At 45.9% G+C, this 24,801-nt stretch overlaps 1 protein-coding gene across 4 annotated transcripts in view; it reads left to right on the top strand.

The window, feature by feature from the left end:
• The window catches only part of ccdc146 (coiled-coil domain containing 146), a 152,546-nt gene extending 127,745 nt beyond the window's left edge, over nucleotides 1-24,801 (top strand). For all 4 annotated transcript variants that reach the window (XM_038811549.1, XM_038811550.1, XM_038811548.1 and 1 more), the window contains 5 exons: nucleotides 3,601-3,829; nucleotides 10,687-10,815; nucleotides 19,765-19,902; nucleotides 22,906-23,154; nucleotides 24,191-24,801. In XM_038811549.1, coding sequence (XP_038667477.1) covers nucleotides 3,601-3,829; nucleotides 10,687-10,815; nucleotides 19,765-19,902; nucleotides 22,906-23,154; nucleotides 24,191-24,394 — 949 coding nt within the window. In that variant the 3' untranslated portion in view covers nucleotides 24,395-24,801. The remainder of the gene's footprint in view (nucleotides 1-3,600; nucleotides 3,830-10,686; nucleotides 10,816-19,764; nucleotides 19,903-22,905; nucleotides 23,155-24,190) is intronic.

Raw genomic sequence — 24,801 nt, 5'->3', positions numbered from 1 at the left:
CCTTGGCCTCCCAAACCTCCACGAGTCCAACCCCCACATGCGCTCCATGAGTCCCTTCAGCTTCTTCGCTACCGCCGACACCCTCCCCGACCACGGGGCTTGACCAGTCGAACCCTGGATCAATGACCATGTTAAAATCCCCTCCCATGATCAACTGGTGCAATTCCAGGTCCCAGATCTTCCCCAGCACTCGCCTCATAAACTCCACATCATCCCAATTTGAAGCATAAACATTTATTGGGCACGCTAGCATCCACTCCAGCTTCCCACTCACCATCAAGAACATTCCCCCGAAACTGCTACTATATTCCCCACCTCCAACGACACCCGTTAATTTATCAACACCCCCCGTCCCACGTGTCTTCATATCTAATCTTGAATGAAAAACTTGCCCTGCTCACCCTTTCCTTAGCCTTGTCTGATCCCAATCTTCAAATGTGCTTCTTGTAAAAAGGCTGCGTTCGCCTTCAAGCTCCTCAGGTGCGTGAAACATGTGACTATTCAACTAGCCCATTCAGCCCCCTCGTGTTCCATATGACCAATCTGATCGGAGGGCACCCTGCCCCCTCCCCAGCCTGTATCTCAGTCTTCTCCTCGACAACTTTGTCTTTTTCCTGTGTGAATACTGACGAAAAATACTCATTTAGCACCTCTCCTATCTCCTCGGACTCTACACACAACTTCCCACTACTGCCCTTGACTGGCCCTACTCTTACCTTAGTCATTCTTTTATTCCTGACATACCTATAGAAAGCTTTAGGGTTATCCTTGATCCTACCTGCCAAAGACTTCTCATGTCCTCGCTTGGCTCTTCTTAGCTCTCTCTTTAGAGCCTTCCTAGCTAACTTGTAACTCTCAAGCGACCCAACTGAACCATCACGTCTCATCTTCACATAAGCCTCCTTCTTCCTCTTGACAAGTGATTCAACTGCTTTAGTAACCCATGGTTCCCTCACTCGACCACTTCCTCTCTGCCTAACAGGTATATACTTACAAGGACATGCAGTAGCTGTTCCTTGAACATGCTCCACATTTCCATTGTGTCCATCCCCTGCAGTTTTCCCCTTCAGGCGATGCATCCTAAGTCTTGCCTCATCGCATCATAATTGCCTTTCCCCCAGCAATAACTCTTGCCCTGCGGTTTATACCTATCCCTTTCCATCGCTAAAGTAAACGTAATCGAATTGTGGTCACTATCACCAAAATGCTCTCCTACCTCCAAATCTAACACCTGTCCTGGTTCATTACCCAGTACCAAATCCAATATGGCCTCGCCTCTTGTTGACCTATCTACATACTGCATCAGGAAACCCTCCTGCACACATTGGACAAAAACGGACCCATCTAAAGTACTCGAACTATAGTGTTTCCAGTCAATATTTGGAAAGTTAAAGTCCCCCATAACAACTACCCTGTTATTTTCGCTCCTATCCAGAATCATCTTTGCAATCCTTTCCTCTACATCTCTGGAACTTTTCGGAGGCCTATAGAAAAGCCCTAATAGGGTGACCTCTCCTTTCCTGTTTCTTAACTCAGCCCATACTACCTCAGTATTCGAGTCCTCATCAAATGTCCTCTCAGCCACCGTAATACTGTCCTTGACTAACAATGCCACCTCTCCCCCTCTCTTACCTGAACTTACTGAAATATCTAAACCCCGGCACCTGCAACAACCATTCCTCGCCCTGCTCTATCCATGTCTCCGAAATGGCCACAACATCGAAGTCCCAGGTACTAACCCATGCCGCAAGCTCACCCACCTTATTCCAGATGCTCCTGGCATTGAAGTAGACGCACTTTAGACCACCTTCCTTCCTGCCGGTACACTCCTGCAACTTTGAAACCTTACTCATGACCTCACTACTCTCAGCTTCTTATGTACTGGAGCTACAATTCAGGTTCCCTGTGTTGTGGTTTCACCCCCACAACACAAAGGTGTGCAGATTAGGTGGACTGGCCCCGCTAAGTTGCCCCTTAATTGGAAAAAGTGAATTGGGTAATCTAAATTTATATTAAAAAAAAATAAAGTCACCCAATATTGGGTCGGGTGCAACACCCCAAACCGAACCTTGTTCTGAAAGAGCATCACTTTGGCCGGGTTAAATCCCGCCCGCTGCTTGGCCAGGTCAACACCAATGTTTTGAAATATTTGGATCCGCTGACTCTTCCAACTACAGTCTTGTGTCGTCCTCCCCATCTCCGAATCTTCTCATGAAATTTATGCATTTGAACTATCACCACCCACGGCGGCTCCTCAGCCCTCAGCCTTAGTGATTGGTGTGCCAAGTCCACCTCCGGGGCCCTCTCTCAGACCCCCTCATCTACCAGCTTCATAATCCTCTTTGAAACATTGGCCATGGCACTCATTCCCTCCACCCCCTCAGGCAGACCCACGATTCGTAAATTCTGCCACCTGGACCGATTCTCCTGATCGCCCACCTTTACCTTCAATTCCTAGAGGCCGCCCCCATTATTGCCACCTCTGCCTCCAATGCCACGAGCTGATCGCTGTGATCCGTTACTACCCTTTCCACCTCACTGATCATCGCACCTTCTGATTCCAGGTGCTTCTCCACCTGCTCCAAAATCCCGCAAAGAGGGGCTACTGCTCCCTCAATCACCTTGAACCAGTCTTCTTGAATTTCCAGCCGATGCTGCCAGAGCTCCTCTTGACCAACACCATTAACTACTCCACAGGCAGTGGAGTGGATGATGACGTCGCTCCCGACTCCGTCATGCTTTCTGTAACTGCGCCACGCAGATCCTCCCATCTCTGGAGATGCCGTCTTATTCAATTTCTGCCCAGTGTGGTAACCCTCCGACATTCCACTGCGGAGGAGAATTCACCTCCCTCCACTTATTTTTCAGAATCTCCAACAAAAATGCCCTTTAGCCGGACAGAAAGGGCCAGAACCAAAGCCTCTGAGCAGGGGCCACCTTTTGTGCGACCGATCAGCTCATGGCCGCCACCAGAAGTCCCATACCTGAATTCTAATTTTCCACCGCAATGAAAAATATATATTTATACTATAACTAATTGTAAAGAAGAGATTTTGGAACAGTTACTTGAGTCTTAAGGCAGCTTGTGAAGTAATGGGTAAATCTGTACCTGGAAGGAAGGAGCACCCCTAATTCTCGGCCACTACATGCAACAGAGCGAGATTTTCCAACACCCCCACCCCCCCCCCCCCCCCCCCCCCAGCTTATTTCATGGGGTTTTGCGTTCGCCACTCCACACGCTTCACTGCCAGGAACACACCATGGTGGTGGGGGTCAACATCAGCGGGACCAAAAGAGGCTGCCTGCTGGAAGGGCCAGAAAATAACCATAAACATATGCCAAGCCACATATTAACCATAAGCAATGCCACCAGAGGTCCACTGATGTTTAGACAATAAATCTTTTCAAACATGTTCATGAGCAATTCCACAGCACACCATGTTGTTCCATTCATTTTACTTCTTCATTCAGCATGTGTCAAACTGATATGCAGTTATTGCGAGTTAACTAAAAGATCTGTAACTAAACAACTACACAAAAGAAACATTGGAAAGATGAAAACAATAATCTGACGCAGTGTTTGTGTCTTTTTGTTTGCAGAGGAATACATTTGATTGAAAGGGAAGAGGAAGTTTGTATTTTCTATGAGAAACTAAGTATTCAGGATTCATTGAATAGTAATGGAGATGTGGAATTACACAGTATGGAGGATGAAATACGATTCTTGAATATTCAACTGACGGAGGAAAAGAGACAGATTGAAAGGGTTCGCAAAGATGTGCCAAGCAAACATGAAATGGAATCAAACTTGATCAAGTTACAGAAAGAGGTAAGAAAAGAATAAATTCAGGGCAACACGGTGGCACAGTGGTGAGCATTGTTGCCTACGGCGCTGAGGACCCGGGTTCGAATCCCGGCCCTGGGTCACTGTCGGTGTGGAGTTTGCACATTCTCCCCGTGTCTGCGTGGGTTTCGCCCCCACAACCCAAAAGATGTGCAGGATAGGTGGATTGGCCAATCTAAATTGCCCCTTAATTGGAAAAAATAATTGGGTACTCTAAATTTATAAAAGAAAAGAAAATAACAAATTCAGTAGTTTGCTCCTTGTGAAAAGGACAAACTTATTTGCAGACATTATAACCAGGTAGATAACATAGATAGTGAAATATTTTTATTTTTGGAAAGGCTTTGACAAAGTTCAAAATTAATGGCATACTCATAAAGACTACTGGAACTCTAGTTAGGAGACAGGTTTAAAAAGTATGAAACTGAGTACGTGAGAATACGTAGTGAAAGATTAAGGGCTGTGTTAAATAATCTTTGGGACAGACTTGTCACAAAAAGAGAGTTGGAAGTTGTCACAATATTCAGCAGTCATAAGTCAACGCTACTGAAACTCTTCAAGCATGGCAAGACATCACAATGCTGCCCTCACCCCCTTTTTCTAACCCACTAAAATATGTACAAGTAGCAACAGAATATTGCAGCAAGGAGGAGCATGCACCAAATGAGCAATTGGAATCTTAAAGGAGCGCTTTTGCTGTCATTTATGGATCAGGAGAACCTGCACATTATTCTAAAGCCTATGTGTCTGGCCTATACTATATACAAATCTGCTATTCAAAAAGATGGATATTCATGCTTTGGAAGTAGAAGTATGAGGAGGGAAACTTCAAGATGATGATCACTAGAGGACCCCTCAATGATTGCTCGGGCTGCCAATCCTCCAGAATTGTCCTGGAGTCTCCAGGCATTCATGATTAGTCTCCTATGCACTGTTGCGAGCATTTCAGGAGGCAAATTATTGGGGAATTCCCTGTTTTTCATTTCCTTTGAACAATTTATTTGTTAGAAATATATCGGAGCTAGGGAACAAAGCCGTATTACTGGATGAGGTGGTTGGATTCAAAGGAACGTGTGCCTAAACCTGCATAAATACACCCAACTAGAGTTGGTGACTCTAATGATTGCTGCAAGGTGAATTAGTTTACAACTGGTCATTCATCTCTTCTATTTAAAAGTCTCTATTTGTCATCGCAGCCATAACTCCTTCAAAGGGCAGATTTTTCAAGCTAAGTTTCATGTTTGAGCATCACTTCAGATCTGTTGGCCCCGACATGACTACGTCTTTAATTGGGAAAAACTTGCATTTATGTAGCACTTGGGATCCCTATCCACATTTATATAATGGATTGCATAATCTCAGGTCAACACAAAGCGTTTCACTTCCAATTAAGTACTTTTGAAGTGTTTGTTCAGGCTCAAAATCAGACAGCTGTCTCCCATGGGGTATCTGGCAGCTGATGCACAAGATCGATCTGGTCGTCTCACCTTGTTAATGTGGAATCCAGTGTTTTAGGGTTCTGCATGGCAACACAATGCAGTACGAACCGTAACTATTGTCTCCTTTAACTAGAGTGCAAAGTGAAGTGTTTGTTTTGCATTGTAACTGTGACAATTCAGAAGCATTTCATTGGCTGTGAAACACTTTGTGTCGTCCTGTGGTCATGAAAGCCTTTATGTAATTAGAAATGTTTCCTTTTTTTTTGTTTGGCTCTTAATTTTAGAGGATGAAAAGTGTGCAAATGCCTAGGGTTCTCAAAGAATTAAGAGTGGTTGGTATATTACCTCACCTTTGCAGCTACAATTACTGAACCTTTAGTGACACGAGACAGCTTTTCCATGGGGGAAAGTTACCATTCAGTGCAGTACTCATATATGGTATGATGGGTCACAGTGACACTTTGAACTGATTATATTTGATATTTTCCTTTGTCCTTTCTGCCACAATGTGATTCTGTTCTGTAGACCTTGTGTAAGTACTACAACTTCTATGTGTGTGTGTGTGTGTGTATATGAGTCACAATTGTTTTAATGGTCAAGTTCAACATAGCAAAACATGCATATTATTTTGCCAGATTTGATTTGGAAGTTGTAATTTATTGGCTTAATCACAGAATAAGAAATCCTGTAACAATGACAATCTAAATGACTTGGTTCTCCTTGAAGTAAAATTGCTCATTTGAAATGGAACAATTCTAATTCATCTTGTAAAAAAAAATCTAGATTTCCTCTGGAGTTCTTACCTAACTTGTGCCAAAGTTCCAGTGAGAGATGAGAAACCCTGTGTACCAAACTGTGGGAAATCATTATTGGAGAAACATGCTCTTTTGAGAGTAATTATTTTATATTGAAAGTTAATATCCTGCCAGAGGGACTGACCTTAACTTTACTTGCCCAATGGAAATGGAATAGATAGATGGTTGAAATAACTGAGTCCTTTGAATGTCAGGCAGGGGTATTCTGAATACATGTAAATCAGGATCTTTTCATACAATACCTGTTTTACATTAAATCATCATAGTTCATAGAACATGCAGTGCAGAAGGAGGCCATTCGGCCCATCGAGTCTGCACCGACCCACTTAAGCCCTCCTATCCCCGAAACCCAATAACCCCACCTAACCTTTTTGGTCACTAAGGGCAATTTATCATGGCCAATCCACCTAATCTGCATGTCTTTGGACTGTGGGAGGAAACCGGAGCACCCGGAGGAAACCCATGCAGACACGGTGTTGTATTCTATATTTTCCCCGCGTCTTGACTGTGATAGAGAAATTCAACCAGCATTCATTAGATAAGCAAAACTGAACTTTATTCATTAATTAGAACTGCTAGCAGAAATTGGCTGATACTTGGAAAGTCGGAAGGCAGTCAATTACAAACTGCGGAGTCCGTCCCAAGTCTGCGATAGTACAGAAAAGAAGGCGATTCTTATACATTATAGGATCAAGATAACATGAATACAGCTTGGTCAGGAATTTGATTGAAAGTAAAACATAAGTAATAATCGTTACAATGGCGTCACCTTCTGACCTTTAGGGGACTTGAGTTTCATATCATTATCTTGTCTTTGTTTTAAGAAAGGGAAGAAGTTGTTTACATACAGAAAGAGACAGTTGTTCAGCTTGTTATGTATAAAGGCTACTTCTAGCTCCAAGCCTTATCTAGACTCTCAGAGTCACCCAGTTCCCAAGACATGCTGACCTCGGCTGTCTCTGTATTCTGGGCCTTAGGTTATATGAAAATCAGTTTAAATTCACTTGTACCAAGAAGACTTGACTAGTTTTCCCATCATGCCATTATTTGCTTCACACAATACTACAACGGGGAGAACATGCAGACTCCGCACAGACAGTGACCCAGCGGGGAATCGAACCTGGGACCCTGGCGCTGTGAAGCCACAGTGCTATCCACTTGTGCTACTGTGCTGCCCTTAATCATAGAAGTCATGCTTCATATGCACCAGTCAGCACAGCCCAGTGAGATTGGTCTCTCTGACCTATTAGTCATAGGGACACATAGCTGCAGATACTTGGCTCACAGGATGCGTCCTCTACTGTGCAACCAAAAACCAGCACAAGCAGCAGCTGTGCCTACTAGACCAGTGTTTTTCAAAGTGGGGGTCACGACCCACGGGTGGGTCGCAGATGTTGAAAATGGGTTTCCAGAAATGATCACCAAGGATCGACTGATCCTTTTTTGCGTTTTCTGTCTAGAAAAGCTTTTGGTGCCCTGAACTGATCCTGTTGAAAAGAAAAACATGCACATTCATCTGGTTAAATTTGATGCCTAGCCAATACACAAGTACAATGTTTCATTATGCAATCATTTGAAATGGCTGAGGGATCAACACTGGTGTAGCATTACATTTGGCTGGTTCTGTACTGTTTATAACGCGCATTTTGTAGAAGGCGGTAATACAATGAGGCCCCCGCAGACGATGACAGAGCCAGCGTGAGGAGTTTTGATGTGGAGGAAAAGCTTAGTAGTGCCTCATGAATTTGTGCACTTTATGAAAAGAAAAAAAATTGGGAAAGAGTTGTAATTTTAAAACGTACAGTGAATCAGGTTTAAATTGTGACAGTGGGAGAAGTACTGCAGCTTGTCTGGTCAGTGGACTCTGTGTCTCAAATTTCCCGCCATGAAGGCAGGCTATAGCTTCAGAGTTTGACGAGTATGGTCATTATCTCACAATCCATCTTATTACTTTCCCCTCTGTGCATTGAAATATTTTGTTGTAGAATCAATTTCAAAATGAGAGTGGGTATACATATTGTAGTTCTGAAAGCATTTGTTTGTCTGAAAAGGTTTCTGAGAGCATGCAGACTTAGTCATGCTTACACAGGTTCAGAAGGGAGTAGTGGCACACATACTTTGTTGTTTGGTCAGTGAATCTGTCCAGGCTATTAAACAGTGTTCTCCTCTGCTCTCTTGACTTTTGCATACAGCAGTAAATAATCAGAGGGTCAACTCTTCCTAAATTGAGTACACATCTCTGGCGAAGTACCCCTGGGCACTCTTACTGGGATAAAGGGGATAGGGTGGGGCGAGGGGCTTAAGAATGGTGCTCTTTCTAAGGGCCAGTACAGACTCAATGGGCTGAATGGCCTCCTTCTGCACTGTAAATTCTATGATTCTATGAAAATTAGACGACACCATGATAGGGAAAGAGTCCAGATTAGAGCTCGAGTTAGTCCAAGCAGCAAACCTTCAAACCATTTCGTTACCCCTCAGGATTGAACGAAGGTTAAAGCAGTAGTTGGATTATCGAATGACTTGATGGAGTTGTCAGATACAATTTTCAGGCTCGCAGGATAAAGCAAAGCATAATTCACTCCAACACTCCTGAACAAAGGCTTCAAACGTCATCTTAACTCCGATGCTTAGCCTGCGTCGCCGCCGAAAAGTCCAGGGAGAAAGAAGTCCTCACTCTCTCATAGAGCCAGATCCCATTTCACTGTGCCATCTCCAAGGTGGTCTTTAATGTTGTGGAAGCAAATGATTAAGGATCTGAGATGAAAACCATCTCTTGGCCTCAAAGATAGGATACAGTGTGCTCTTTCTAATTTGAATTGTCTAGCCTTCACATCCAGCTTGAGAAAACATGGCAACCAGTCTTCGAAGAGCTTAACGAGGTGTTACTCTCCACACTTTTTCTGCCAGACCAATGATTTTGATATTCATTCTCCAACTTTGGTTATCCAAGTCCTCCAGGACCTTCGCCATACCACTTAGTCGGTTTTCGAAGAATTGAATTCTTGCCTTCGCAGAGGAAGCATCATGTAGTGTTAAGGACAAAAGAAGGTGACGGTTCTGGCAGAATGTGTTAATAGCAGAGCAAAAGTTACCAATATTCATCACAAGCTCACCAACTCTCACAACTACCTCAACTACAGCTCCTCACACCCTTATCCCTGTAAGAACTCCACCCTATTTCCCAGTTTTTGGAGTCAACATTGAGTTCAACTACTTCAGATTGTGAACTCTCTCCTCCATCTTGATCCATTTTGCTCCCCTCTATCACAGCAATCTGTTAGTTCTTCTTAAATTCTGATTTCACAGAACACTGAGCTTTGCTCTACTATTAACACAGTCTGATATCTTAAATTCATGCAATGATCAGCACCTTCTTTCATCCTTAGCACTACCGTTGCCACTTCCTTCATCTTGTGCCCAAAACGTGCTTGTCTAATCTCTCCTAGCTCACATCTATCCCTACCTTCTACTTTGCTCCACCCTTCTTAAACAGTAAAAAATCCATCAGATTTCTCCATCTCTTTAGCTCTGAAGAAGATTCACAGTAATAATAATAATCTTTATTAGTGTTGCACAGACCTGAAACGCTAACCCTGCTTCCACCTCCACAGATGCTGCCAGACCTGCTGAGTATTTCCACTAATTTGCATTTGCACCTACTAGACAAAGTTTAATAATTAATGCACTGTGAGGTGCTTTGGACATAAAATGTGTGATTCTCCAGCAGACATGACACCAATCTTGTGATAAGGAGACAGAAAACTGTGCTGAGCGGATTGGTGAGGAGGCATACATTTAGACTTTTGAAGTGGAGTTAATCTCGGGATTTAACAGAGAATTAGATGAACATATGATTGAAGGGTATGGGGAAAGAGCAAGAAATCAGATTAAAGCAAATAGCTCTGATGTGGAACTAGCACTGACAGAAACTCAATTTAAATGGCCTTCTTCTGTGCTGAAAACACTGCTTCTTGATTCAACAGGAATTAGAGAAATGGAGGCAAATTTATCACTCTATATTCCAGTATACCACTCATGAGATTGGGGAGTGCTGGGTTCAATATCATAAAATTGTACAATCCCAACTGATGCTTTCCCATTTGTTAACATATGGAATATTCTGGGCTAGGAGAATATAATTTAACTTTTTCAGTGCAAGGCAAGAGTGATGTAGCAAAATCTTCACCCATTTATTCCAGTACTCACTTGCACATTCACAGCAAGAGATATAATTAGGCAATAAAGCATCACATCATTAACATCTATGGTGTGTTAAATAAGTATTATTAAATCATATATTAAATGATTTGATTTTAATGAACATTATTATAAATCGCAATGGGATGACTGAAAAATGAATACCTGTTTTAAATTATCTTGGTTGGACTTGTATCTACAGGGACACTTTCCAGTTTGTGCTGATTAATAATTCTTTGTATTTTCGTAACCTAAATCAGTTGGCGCCAGTTCAAAAAAATGGGCTGGACATTTTGATCATTGTAAGAAACTGTTAAATCATGTATATACTTTTATCTTTTGTTGGTGTGCAAATGTTAATTTTTCCATCTATTCTCTTAACTACTTTCAGCTTGCAATGTATCAGGACAAAGTCCAAAGTCTTGAGAAGACCTTAGTGAACTCTTTAAGTGAGAACAGATCAAGATTGCTAGGAGGAGATGATCCATCGTTTGATGAACTAACTAAAAGAATAGATGAGGTAACAAGCAAATCCTTGAAGTTTATTTTGCTGTTGACATCCAGGTTGTGGCGCACATAACGTGATCATCACCTCTGGAACTCATAAATGCGCAATTCAAAGCGCATATTATTGCTTTGGGAAACTAGGCTGAGCTTGTTCAATAAAACTAAAATATCAATGTTGGTTAGATTTAGAGGAAGGTAAATTAGTTCTGATTCTGTAATTCTTCGGATAAGGGCCCTGAGCATGCACTGTGCATCGACATATTTAATGTAATCAATTCTCAAAACATTGGGTGGCACAGTGGTTAGCACTGCTGCCTACGGCGCTGAGGGCCCAGGCTCGATCCCAGCCCCGGGTCACTGTCTGTGTACAGTTTGCACATTCTCCCCATGTCTGCTTGGGTTTCACCCCCACAGTCCAAAGATGTGCAGGTAGGTGGATTGGCCATGCTAAATTGCCCCTTAATTGGAAAAAATAATTGGGTACTCGGAGCGTAGGGGCCCAACCTCATGGTGAGAACAGTAACTGCGGCCATTTTGGGAGGTCCACCCAAAAGGGAATCCCCGGAGTGCAGGGGCTCGTCCAACAGGTCGGTACGGGTGATCCTGCAGGACCGGGGGTTCAGAAACCCCCACCAGGATTGTCACCTGGAACGTATGGGGATTTAACAGCCCGGTGAAAAGATCCAGAGTCTTCGCCCATTTATGAAGCTGAAAGGCCAACATAATTTACCTGCAAGAGACGCACCTGAGGGAGAAGGACCGACTACTGGTAAGGAGGGGCTGGGTGGGACAGACGTACCATTCATGTTACGGAACAAGGGCTAGGGGAGTAGCCATACTGATCAACAAGAGGAAGAGGTTTACAGAAACCAAGACAGTTACGGACCCAGGGGGACGGTACGTCCATGGTCAGCGGTGTCCTGGAAGGGGCACTGGTGGTACTGGTAAATGTGTAAGCTCCCAACTGAGATGATATAGAATTCATAAAGAAGACCATGGCGGAAACACACACGGACTGATTATGATGGGGGGGGGGGGGGGGGGGGAAGGGGGGCGACTTTAACTGCGAGCAGGACCCACTGACCGACTGATCAAACCCCAGAACAGGGAGAAAGATTGGCATGGCTAGGGAACTGCAGGAGATGGGGGCGGTGGACCCATGGAGGTTCCTACACCCAGGAGAAAAAGAGTTTTCATACTTCTCACAAGTGCACAAGGTATACACATGTATCGACTTCTTTGTAGTGGGGAAATCAGTGCTTCCAGGGATCACGGGAACGGAATACTCCGCGATCATTATCTCCGACCATGCTACATCGATGTGAGGCTGGAGACGGGCCGTGTCCAGCGCCCCACATGGAGGCTGGACACGGACCTCCTGGCTGACAAGGCCTTCTGCCATAGGCGATTATGTTAGTAACAACCAAAACAGGGAGGTCATACCCTCCACGTTTTAGGAGGCACTGAAGGCCGTGATTAGAGGAGAATCATAGCCTACAAGGCAGGCAGAGTTAGGGAAGAGAGTGTGGCCAGGGAACAGCTAATGGACTCCATCCTGGATGTCAACAGAAAGTACTCTGAGGCCCTGACCAACGAGCTGCTGGCGGAGAGGAAAAAGCTGCAAATGGACTTTAACCTGCTATCCACTAGGAAAGCAGTGTACCAACTCCGCCAGACACGGGGGACCTTCTCCGAACACGGAGACGAGGCTGGTCGCCTATTGTCTCACCAGCTGAGAAAGCAGGCAGCCACGATGGAAATAGCCAAGGTAAAGAATAGCAGATGCAGACTAGTAACGGAACCAAAGGAGGTCAATCGGGCATTTGAGACCTTTTACCAGGAACTGTACACCTCTGAGCCCCCCAACGAGGACGCGGGGATGAAACAGTTCCTCGACGGACTGGAACTACCAGTTGTGGGGGAAGACAGACGGGGGGAGCTGGAAGCACCAGATCTGGGAGAAACCATGGACAGCATTAGCTCCATGCAGGCGGAGAAGGCACTGGGACCAGACGGGTTCCCGAAGGACTTCCATAAAACATTTGTGCCAGCCCTGGCCCCACACCTAAGAGACATGTTCACGGACTCGCTGGCAAGGGGCACTCTGCCACCTACGCTAGCACAGGCCACAATCTCACTTATACCCAAAAAGGATAAAGACCTGACGAAATATGGATCATATAGACCTACTTTGCTGCTGTGTTCCTGTGAAAATGCTCGGAAAGGTCCTGGCCAAAAGGCTGGGTACCTGAGGTGGTCGCAGAGGACCAAATGGGCTTTGTCAAGGGTAGGCAACTCACTGCAAACATCAGGCGGCTGCTAAATGTAATAATGACCCCCCTCCGGGGAGAGAGACCAGGGAGGGAGCATCAGAGATGATCGTCTCCCTGAATGCAGAAAAGGCCTTCGACAGAATCGAATGGAAGTACCTCCACGAGGTACTGGAACGGTTTGGGCTAGGATTCAGCACCTGGGTGAGACTTCTGTACAAGCTCCCAAGGTGAACGTTCGAACACCACCAGTTCTGAATATGTCTAGCTACAGAGAGGAACAAGATAGGGCTGCTCCCTGTCCCCACTCTTGTTTGCGCTCGTGATCGAACCCCTAGCGATAGCCCTGCGGGACGCGAAAAGCTGGAAGGGCATCCGAAGAGGAGACAGAGAGCATAGAGTTCGCTCTGTGCAGATGACCTGCTCCTTTATGTCTCAAAGCCATAGGAGGGACTGAAGGCAATCCTGCAGATCCTGAAAGAGTTTGGAACCTTTTCGGTCTACAAACTTAACCTGGGCAGAAGTGAGGCATTCCCAGTGAATCCAAATCGGGGAGGGACAGAGCTGGAGGGGCTCCTGTTTAAAACGGCCCAGAACAGATTCTGTTACCTGGGGATTCAGATAGCCAGAGACTGGACACAGATCCACAAGTGGAACCTGACCAGCCTGGTGGAGGAAGTAATAAAGGACCTACAGAGGTGGGGCACACTCCCACTCTCCCTGGTAGACGATCAAGATGAACATGCTCCAAGGTTCCTTTTCCTGTTCAGATCCATACCGATCTTCATCCCCAAGACCTTTTTCCAAAACGTAGACAGTCTAATCATGGCATTTGTGTGGGGGGTAAGAACCCGAGAATTCCCAAACCGACGCTGCAAAGAAGGAAAATCAAAGGTGGTTTGGCTTTACTGAACCTGCAATACTACTGCTGGGCAGCAGTGGCAGAGAGAGTGAGGGGATGGGTATACGAACCCGACTCAGAGTGGGTACAGGTTCAGGAAGCCTCCTGTTAAGGAACGACCCTCTGGGCCATGTCTACAGCACTCCCATCCTCCTCAACAAGATACACAAGCCCAGTGGTAGCGGCCACACTGAAAATGTGGGCCCAACTGAGACAACACTTCAGGCTAACCAAGATGTGCCCCATGGCCCCCATCTGCAGCAATTACAAATTCCCCCCAGCTATGCTAGACACCATCTTCAAAACATGGAGACGAGTTGGAGACTTTTACGTCGGGCACAGACTGGCGACACTGGATGAACTGACGAGGAAGTGGAGATACCGAAAGGATAGGAAATGAGGCAGCTGCAAATAAAACACTTCCTCCTCAAAGAGAGTAGGGTACCCAGGGCCCAAGAAACCACATTATTAGAGGACCTGATAGGCACGAGCAGCAAAGAAGGGGGACTATGTGGGAGATGTATGGAGAGTTACACCATTGATTGGATAACACTGGACGAGACCAGACAGAAATGGGAGGACGAGCTGGGGACAGCGGTGGGATGGGGACTCTGGAGCGAAGCAATGAGCAGGACCAACTCCACCTCCTCCTGCGCAAGACTCAGCCTAATGCAGCTCAAAGTGGTGCACAGAGTGTACCTGACCAGAACCCAAATGAACAGGTTCTTCCCGGAATGGAGGACAAATGTGAACGGTGCCAGAGAGGCCCGGCCAACCACACCCACATGTTTTGGGCTTGTCCCAAACTTGCTAGGTTCTGAACAGCCTTCTCCGAGGAAATGCACAGGGTTGTAGGGATGAGGGTGAAGCCATGCCTAATTGTGGCAATCTTTGGGGTATCGGAGCAGCCAGAGCTACACATGGGGAAGAGGGTCGACGCCGTAACTTTCGCTTCCCTAACCGCACGCTGAAGAACCTTGCGTGGCTGGCGATCGGCAGCGCCACCCACTGCTGCAGACTGGCTCGCTGACCTCTCTGAATTTCTCCACCTGGAGAAGATTAAGTATGCCATCCGAGGGTCGAAGGAAGGCTTCCTAGATGCATGGGGGCAGTTCGTCGGCCTGTTCCAAAACCTGTTCGAGACCAGCAACAAAGAGTAAGGTTGGAAAACGGGAGAAGGAAAAAGAGGAAGGACAAGGGGAAAACAAAGACAGAAGGGAAACCAAAGGAACACGCAACCCGAGCGAAGGGAAGGGGGGAGGAGGTGAAAGAGGAAAGGCTAGAAAGTCAAAAAAAGGGATCAATGCGTGGGTTTCCTCCGGGTGCTCCGGTTTCCTCCCACAGTCCAAAGATGTGCGGGTTAGGTGGATTGGCCATGCTAAATTGCCCGTAGTGTCCTAAAAAGTAAGGTTAAGGGGGGGTTGTTGGGTTACGGGTATAGGGTGGATACGTGGGTTTGAGTAGGGTGATTATTGCTCGGCACAACATCGAGGGCCGAAGGGCCTGTTCTGTGCTGTTCTATGTTCTAATGTGGTGGGGGGCAGAACCCCCCCGATCACAAGGCAAACACCGCCGAAGTTGACGGGGGGGGAAGAAAAGAGAGGGGGGGTCAGGGGGAGGACACAGGAGGGGGGCGAGGGGCGGGCCTATATGGGCAGCGATTCATTAGCTGCCAACTTCAAAGGCAGGAATGAGAAACTCCGCCATCCTAAAAATTCTTGGCACATGGCTATTTTGCATTTATATAAACAACCCAGGTTAAGCTAGCTCGATGGTTTAATCGTTTGTATGACACCAAGCATAATTCCATCTGCTCCAACACTTGTTAATAAAGTTCAGCTGTTGGCTGAAACATGTAAAAGATCATAAAACATATTCTGGAAACTTTAAGCCTAGTCAGAAATTACACATTCCCACAGACATCAATGGCATATGCTTTGCAAATGTTATGGCATTATTATTTAAGGAAATATCTCAGCATGGAGCTGAACATAGTAAGAGGAGCCAGCTTGTAATACAAGGGTCTGGCACACAGAGGATTAATGTAGGGCTGAATAGAGTACTACCCACACGGGTGATGTAAGAGAGCATATGACACACACCCAGAGTCAACTGAGTGCTGGACAGAGTCGTGTGTACCAGCAACTATGGAGACAGCTCCGAGCTTGTACCCTTTACTGTACATTTGCAAATAATTCTAAGAGTCAATAAAGAATTAAAGTTAACCTGCATATGACTACAAAGACTTCTTCAGACCAATCAAACTGTAACCGACATTCTACAACACAGCTCACCACACCATGCTGCTATGACATTCTTCCCCCAAATAACAAAATTATCAAACCAGTATCAATCCCATTTATCTATTTTCTTTAGATAAACCAGACCTGTAAAAAGCAGACCATTTGACCAGTGCTTATGCTCCAAAAGTCTGATCCCACCTTTATTCATACAACCCCATCAACATATATTCTATTCCTTTATCCCTCATGTAGTTACCTATATTCCCCTTAAATTCATCTGGACAATTCGCCTCAACCATTCCGTATGGTAGAAAGTTCCATAGTCTTGCCACTCATGGAGTTTATATAAGGTTTTAGATAGAACATAGAACAGTACAGCACAGAACAGGCCCTTCGGCCCTCGATGTTGTGCCGAGCCATGATCACCCTACTCAAACCCATGTATCCACCCTATACCTGTAACCCAACAACCTCCCCCCCCCCCCCCCCCCCCCCCCCCTTAACCTTACTTTTTTTTATTAGGACGCTACGGGCAATTTAGCATGGCCAATCCACCTAACCCGCACATCTTTGGACTGTGGGAGGAAACCGGAGCACCCGGAGGAAACCCACGCACACAGGGGGAGGACGTGCAGACTCCACACAGACAGTGACCCAGCCGGGAATCGAACCTGGAACCCTGGAGCTGTGAAGCATTTATGCTAACCACCATGCTACCCTGCTGCCAAAATTTGAAGTTTTCTTCAAATTTCCTTATGTTAGTGACTCAACGCTCCCATGGCGAGTGTACGGACCAACAATACCAACTCCCAATACTTCCAGCTGCACAGGGGCACCAGACAAGGATGCCCACTGTCCCTGCTGCTGTTCGAACTAGCAATCGAACCGCTAGCAATCGCGCTCAGGGCAGCAAAAAATTGGAGGGGGATCCGAAGGGGAGGCAGAGAGCACATCTCCTCTACATCTCGGACCCACAAAGCAGCATGGACGGAATCATCGCGCTCGTGAAAGAGTTTGGAGCCTTCTCGGGCTACAAACTCAACATGAGCAAAAGCGAGATCTTCCCAGTAAACCCGCAGGGGGGGGGGGGGGGGGCAGCTCTAAAGGGGCTGCCGTTCAAACAAGCCCGACACAAATTCCGCTACCTGGGGATCCAAATAGCCCATGACTGGAAAGGGATCCACAAATGGAACCTCACCAGCCTGACGGAGGAAGTTAAAAAGGACCTGCAAAGATGGAACACACTCCCGCTCTCCCTCGCGGGGATGGTCCAGACGATCAAAATGAACGTACTGCCCAGGTTCCTCTTCCTGTTTAGATCCATTCCGATCTACATCCCCAAGGCCTTTTTCAAAGTGCTGGACAAACTTATCATGGCGTTCGTATGGGGGGGCAAAAATGCTAGGATCCCAAAGAAGGTCCTACAAAAAACAAAATCCAGGGGGGGGCTAGCCCTCCCGAATCTACAGTTCTACCACTGGGCGGCAACAGCCGAGCGAGTAAGGGGATGGATCCAAGAGCCAGAAGCCGAGTGGGTGCGTGTGGAGGAGGCCTCCTGCATGGGGACCTCCCTCCGGGCCCTCGCCACGGCAGCACTCCCATCCCCACCCAAAAAACACTCCAGCAGCCCAATGGTGACAGCCACCCTCCAATCCTGGAACCAACTGCGGCAGCAATTTGGCCTGACCAAAATGTCGGACAAGGCTCCCATCTGCAACAACCATAGGTTCACACCAGCACTGACTGACACCACCTTCAAAAGGTGGAGGCAGGACGGGGGGACACTGACAGTCAAGGACCTATACATGGACGACAGGATCGCAACACTGGACGAACTGACAGGGAAATTTCAGCTAGCTGGGGGGAACGAGGTACGGTACCTGCAGCTCAAAAACTTCCTACGAAAGGAGACAAGGACGTACCCACAACCACCACGACAGACACTACTGGAAGACCTACTGGACGCAAGTATCCTAGAGAAAGGGAACTGTAGCGACATGTATGACCGACTGGTAGAAAGGGATGACACCATACTGGACACAACAAGAATGAAATGGGAGGACGATCTGGGGATTGAGATAGGGTGGGGACTCTGGAGTGAAGCACTGCATAGGGTCAACTCCACCTCCACATGCGCAAGGCTCAGCCTGACGCAACTAAAAGTGGTACATAGAGCCCACTTAACAAGAAACCGTATGAGGAGGTTCTTCCCGGAGGTGGAGGACAGATGTGAACGGTGCCAAAGAGGCCCGGCCAACCACACCCACATGTTCTGGTCTTGCCCCAGACTTGTGGAGTACTGGACAGCCTTCTTCGAGGCTATGTCCAAAGTGGTGGGGGTGAGGGTGGAGCCATGCCCGATAGTGGCGGTCTTCAGGGTTTCAGACCAGCCAGATCTATTCCTGGGGAGGAGGGCGGACGCCTTTGCCTCCCTGATCGCCCGCCGTAGAATCCTGTTTGGCTGGCAGTCAGCAGCACCGCCCAGAGCTGCAGACTGGCTGTCCGACCTCTCGGAATCTCTCCAAATGGAGAAAATCAAATTCGCCATCCGAGGGTCGGACGACGGCTTCCACAGAACGTGGGAGCCATTCATGCAATTGTTCTGAGACCTGTTTGTGGCCAACGAACAAGAGGAAGAATAGTCGGGTGGCCAAGAATCAGGGGAAAATGGACGGGAATCGGGGGAAGGTAGCCCGGGGTGGGGGGAGGACTACGGGTTCGTTATGGGGGTTTGATGGCTAGCTAAGGCCCAAAACCAAACTGTAAATAAATGCCTATAAACATGTGCCTCGGCCATATTGGGGAATGTAAAATATGTAAGCCGGCTAAAGGGGGCGGCCACAGCTGTTATTACGAAGATGCTTACCTGTAAATATACATGTTAATTTTTGCGTGTTTTTTTTTCTCTCTAATAATTTGTTATTTGTTCAATATAAAATATGAAAACTCAATTTTAAAAAAAAAATTTTTTTTTTTAAATGTTAGTGACTATCTTATGACGCCTTGGTTTGGATATTCCTAGAAGTGAAAACTTCGTCACTCCATTTAACCTGTTGAACCTCTTGATAATTTTAAAGCCCTTATCACCTTTTAGTTTTCCCTTTTCTAGAGTCCCAGGATATTAGTCTTTCCTGCTGTTGTACTGTCTCAGTTCTGGTATCACTTTTATAAATCCTTTTTTCCAGTGTTTCCATGTCCTTTTAAACCAGCAGAAGCTAGTCAGCAGCTTGGGTGACACAGCACAATGGTTAGCACTGTTGCTTCACAGAGTCAGGGTCCCTGGTTCGATTCCCGGCTTGGCTCACTGTCTGTGAAGTCTGCACGTTCTCCCTGTGTCTGCGTGGGTTTCCTCCGGGTGCTCTGGTTTCTTCTCACAAGTCCTGAAAGATGTGCTGTCAGGTAATTTGGACATTCTGAATTCTCCCTCAGTGTACCCAAACAGGCGCTGGAATGTGGCGACTAGGGGATTTTCACAGTAACTTCATTGCAGTGTTTGTATTAATTTGCAGTTCACAGTTATTCCATTAATTTAATTCTTATTGCTGCAGATGGAATTGAAACTGGAAAGAAAAGAGGAGCAATTATTGGAAAAGGATCTTATCTCGGATCAAGTGACCCGCCTTTCTGATCGAATTAATGCCAAAGCGATGAATGGTAAACAGGACACATTGACCTTAGCCAAAAAGGTACAGTGAAACACTAAACTTGTACAGTGCTCCATCTGATCCAACTTTAAAAATTTTGGTTTGTGTATCAAAGTAATTGTATTGCTGAAAAAAATACTTTTTGTCAAAGCTTTTCATCATGTACTCACAAGGACAATCACAACAATACCAATGTGATGGGAAACAACAACTTTATACGGTATGAAAAGAGAATGCTGGTTGGTTGGAAAATGAACTCCGATTGTCGTTGGCATGGAGAATGAACCAATTAATGGTGACTGACAATTAACTGCCAAGCATTGTTTGAAAATTTAAAACAGGCAACTTTACTGATTGCTCAAGGCATTGTCCTGAGGAATGAACCAGCAAATGGCTGTCTCTTTAATCTGGAACAGGTGCAATGTGTGTACATGTTCCTTCTGTCTGGAAAGAATAGGGACCTGTGTATTAATGTATGTAGCTTCCATTACACGCAAATAGGCCATACTGCAAATCCGAATGACAACCTTAAATCGGTCGTCAGCATAAGTTTAGCACACAGAAGATTATTTAGCAAACGTTGTCCAATCGCAGAATCACATCGAAAGTTGGACACTCTGTTTTGAATTTTGCAAGTTTGGGCTAGTTCGGTATGGTTATACCTTGCATGTTGCAACAGCTGAAGAGACATGCTGTTTGATATGATCCACCAGTCTTTGGGACACACGACCTAGCATCATATTGCCACTGAAATTCATATACCGCATTACTCATTTGTGTGATAGGCAGAACATCTTTTTGGCTTATCAGCAGCATACTGTTTGCAGTGAATACCATTCCTACTGCTAATGCATAATAGCAGTATCAAACAGTTAACTTCACATGTTGTTCAAATTTTTGAGATAGCTTGCCCTTCAGAGTAATCAGAGGTAAACAGGGCACTTTTCAGGACCGAAGGTGACTGTCTTTGACTTGTTCATGAGCTTGCACAATATACTGCGCAAAATGATACGATCAGGGAGTTTGCACGTTCTCCCAGTGTCTGCCTGGGTTTCCCCCCGGTGCTCCAATTTCCTCCCAAAGTCCAAAGATGTGCAGGTTAGGTGGATTAGCCATACTAAATTGCAGCTTAGAGCCCAAAGATATGCAGGTTAGGTTACGGGGATAGGGCGGGCAAGTGGGCCTAGGTAGAATGCATTTTCAGAGGGTCGATGCAAACTCGGTGGGATGAATGGCTACCTTCTGAATGGGGGGCACAGTGGTTAGTGCTGCTGCCTCACAACTCCAGGGACCCGGGTTCGATACCAACCTCGGGTGACTGTCTGTGTGGAGTTTGCACGTTCTCCCAGTGTATGCGTGGGTTTCCCCTGGGTGCTCCGGTTTCCTCCCACAGCCTAAGGGCAATATAGCATGGCCAATCCACCTAACCTGCACATCTTTAGTGTCCAAAAAGGTTGGGTGGGATGACTGGGTTATGGGGACAGGGTGGAGGTGTGGGCTTAGGTCGGGGTGCTCTTTCCATGGGTCGGTGCAGACTCGATAGGCCGAATGGCCTCCTTCTGCACTGTAAATTCTATGAAAAGAACCCATAGAACTCCTACAGTGCAGAAGGAGGCCATTCTGCCCATCGAATCTGCATCAATCCTCCCAGGGCCGTTCCTCTCAGAGATGCTGAGGGATCGGCTCAGCTGTGATATTAATAATATCGGCACGCAGAGGATACTGTTGGCGGAAATCACGCTACATTTGCAACGGGCCATTGAGCTTTCCCTCTCTTGTGAACACAAAGGTGTGCAGGAGTCGCAGGGTTCCATAGACTGCGGCTTCCATAATTTGAGCCCCTTACCCTTTCAAACTCCCTCTAGGTCATAGGCTCATGCTGGTCCGGTACGAGGTTCCTTTGAAAGATCAGCCCCCAAGGTAATTCCAAAGTAGAGTTCAGCTTCCGGCCACTGCCGCTAACCCAGTAAATTCACCCGAGGATGAAGAAGAGAGCTAACCGACTGTGTGCTTGAAGGACTCAGGATTACTCAGTTCAGCACAGGGAATGCAGCCCATGACAACTACTGAGGTTGCCGCAAACCAGGGCCTTGCACGTGGACTTCCCAGATGAGGATGACTGTTTAATGCAATTAAACTGTGTCTTGGCTCCGAGAGTTGCATCAATCCAGATCACTATGCAGGTAAATAGCCATCTGGTGCCATGGAAATGGACACTGGGGCCGCTTTCTCCATTGTCAACCTTCACACGTTTCAGCAGTTTCGTACAGGGATCATGCCGCTGGCACTGCGTGACACCAAAGACATGCAGGTTAGGTGGATTGGCCCTGCTAAATTGCCCTTCGTGTCCAAAAAGGTTAGGAGAGGTTATTGGGTTATGGGGATAGGATGGAAGTGAGGGCTTAAGTGGGTCGTGCAGACTTGATGGGCCGAATGGCCTCCTCCTGCACTGTATATTATATCTATGCAGGCAGAGCTTAGCCAAAAGTCCAAGAAGTTTGCAACCATCAATACGCATCAGGGATCGTTTGAGTACACCCGCTTCCCACTCAGAGTTTCGTCCCTGCACGCTGGGGTTTCCCTTTGTTCGTGGACCATCCAAGATGGCTGCTGCTTCCTTCCTCTTTCCAGCCGTCTATGTGCGACCTGTTGTAACCAGCATTCTACCTTTCCCCACTCCCCTCCCATCCACCAATCCCCTCCACCAATCCCCTCCAAGCTCATCTGCCCATGTGATCCCTCCTTTTTCCCCGCTCCCCCTTGCTTCCCCCCTCCCTTCCTTGCCTCCCACCCCCTGTACGCTCCTGGTTTCTCCCCTCCGGAAACAGATTATTTGGTATGCATCCCACCTGATTCCCCCCGCCACCCCCACATTCCCTCCACACTACTAATAGGCAGCAGCAATTTCAAATACCCATCTAAGCCCATGAGAAATTAACTGACTGACAACTCTAGTTTCAACAAGCTTTTTAAAATGGTATTTTGTTCAAGTAAATATGTCTGAAATGAAAGGAGCATCATGGCATTTATAATCCAAATTTGCAGGTGAATGAAATGCAAGGAAAGGTCAAGGATGTTACACGAAAAATGATGGCAGTGGTCTCTGAGCTGTCCATGCAACAGGCCAATGCCATGCAACTCCAACAGGACGCTGGGGATAAACAGCAGTTCCTGGAGTTGTGCCACCAACGGATGGAACAGGGTATGGCACCCAGTGAGGAGTTTGAATATGAGTGGTTGAAAATAGAGTACAAAGAAAGCAGATACAAACAGGAGACTAAGTTGAAAGCAAAGGTATGAACCCCACTGTTTATATTAGCCATCAGGAAAAAAATGTATGTGAAGTGTAAATGCAATTGAAGATATACTAGCTGACAAATTCAGTTGCATCCATTTATGGTCAAACGGGAGCAGGTGGAGGGGCAGGAAGAGGGACCTCAGGGTATGATCTCTGAGCCCAAATTATGACATATATGGAGCCTCAGACTTAGACCTCATTAAGACTAAGCTATCGTGGCAGATGGAACCTTCATGCAAGCCTAGGCTGCATGGGGATGGAGGGGAAAAGACTGTAGTTCAGGGTTAGAGTTTCTGTGTCTTGGGGCAAGGAGGGGAGATGGTGATCTGCAGGAAGGGAAAGGGTGACTGATGTTCTTTTAATAATGGATCTGGAGCACTCCTGCTCCGCCTAGCTCTGCATTCAGGGATGCATAAAGTCCTTTCTGCCAGATGCCATAATGAGTATGCAACTTGTGATGAATGAAACTCTGGAGTGTTTCCATCCTCGTGGAAACAAAGATCATAATGGCACAAAGGACCCTAATTTAAATCAATTATTCCGTGCTTAAAATGTTCCCGATCTGCACGCTCCTCTTTCCAATACAGTAGGTGACACACACCTAGCAGGGATTGCTGCCCGCCCTTTTGGAACTTCAGAAAGCATTTAATAACCAAAAATCTAGGCTGTTACTCTGCCTTTTTTACATATGGTCATAACTTCCCTTTTATAAAACCAAGCATTTATTTAAATGGGGGGGGGGGGGGGGGGGGAGCTATATTATTACTGCTCATTATTAAAATAGAAAAATAATAATAACATTGCAGTTGGGTTAGAGTAATCAATTAATTATCAATTTATTTTAAATGCTTGGATATTTTTACTATTAACAAGTCTGATGACTTATGACTCCCTGAATTCAACACAATGTCCGTATTATCAAACACCCTCATTCCAGTGCACCACCAATCTACAGTAATGTATTTCTGCATCACTCAGTATTCAACAACTGCATTAAATGAAGACTCTCTTCCCCATTTGTTGCCAAATTAGGAAGCTGAAGAGGAGGAAAAGCATTTATTGCCAGGTGGAGTCTTTACAACAGCTGAGCCAAGGCCGAATGCATACATCCCGGATGACGACTCTGGACTACCTCTTCCACGCCCTTATGGAAATATGGTTCCATTTAAACCCAGTGAGCCTAGTGCACACATGCGACATTACAGAAAACCAGTCATTAAACCAATTGAAATATAAAACTGATGTTACCATAACATCAGCAGCCCAACAAGAAGACAAGTATCGAAAAGGTTCAATTGTTTACAAAATGTTAGATTTTTTGGTTCCATCCAATTTTCAGTTTTCTTTTGAGATAGATTTACATTCCCCAAACCAGTTTATATTGATTAAACTCAGACACTTTTATTTTACTGAAATTGGATTATTTGCTAAGATATTTGTATTTTCTTTGGTAAAATATAAATTGAATTGAAAATGCTGCAGTTGCAAAATGCCAATGAATTAAACCTATTTATTTTGCTATGTTATATTGCTGTGAAGATGGTTAATTATAACTACTGTGCCATGTTTTGGAGAATTGTCAGTGAAAATACTGTGTATACCCATTATCCTCCTAAACAATTAAACCACAACATACTAAATTA

This window comes from Scyliorhinus canicula, chromosome 11 (assembly GCF_902713615.1).
Source record: "Scyliorhinus canicula chromosome 11, sScyCan1.1, whole genome shotgun sequence".
Taxonomy (NCBI): Eukaryota; Metazoa; Chordata; class Chondrichthyes; order Carcharhiniformes; family Scyliorhinidae; genus Scyliorhinus; species Scyliorhinus canicula.
This window is presented reverse-complemented; position numbering and strand designations above follow the sequence as displayed.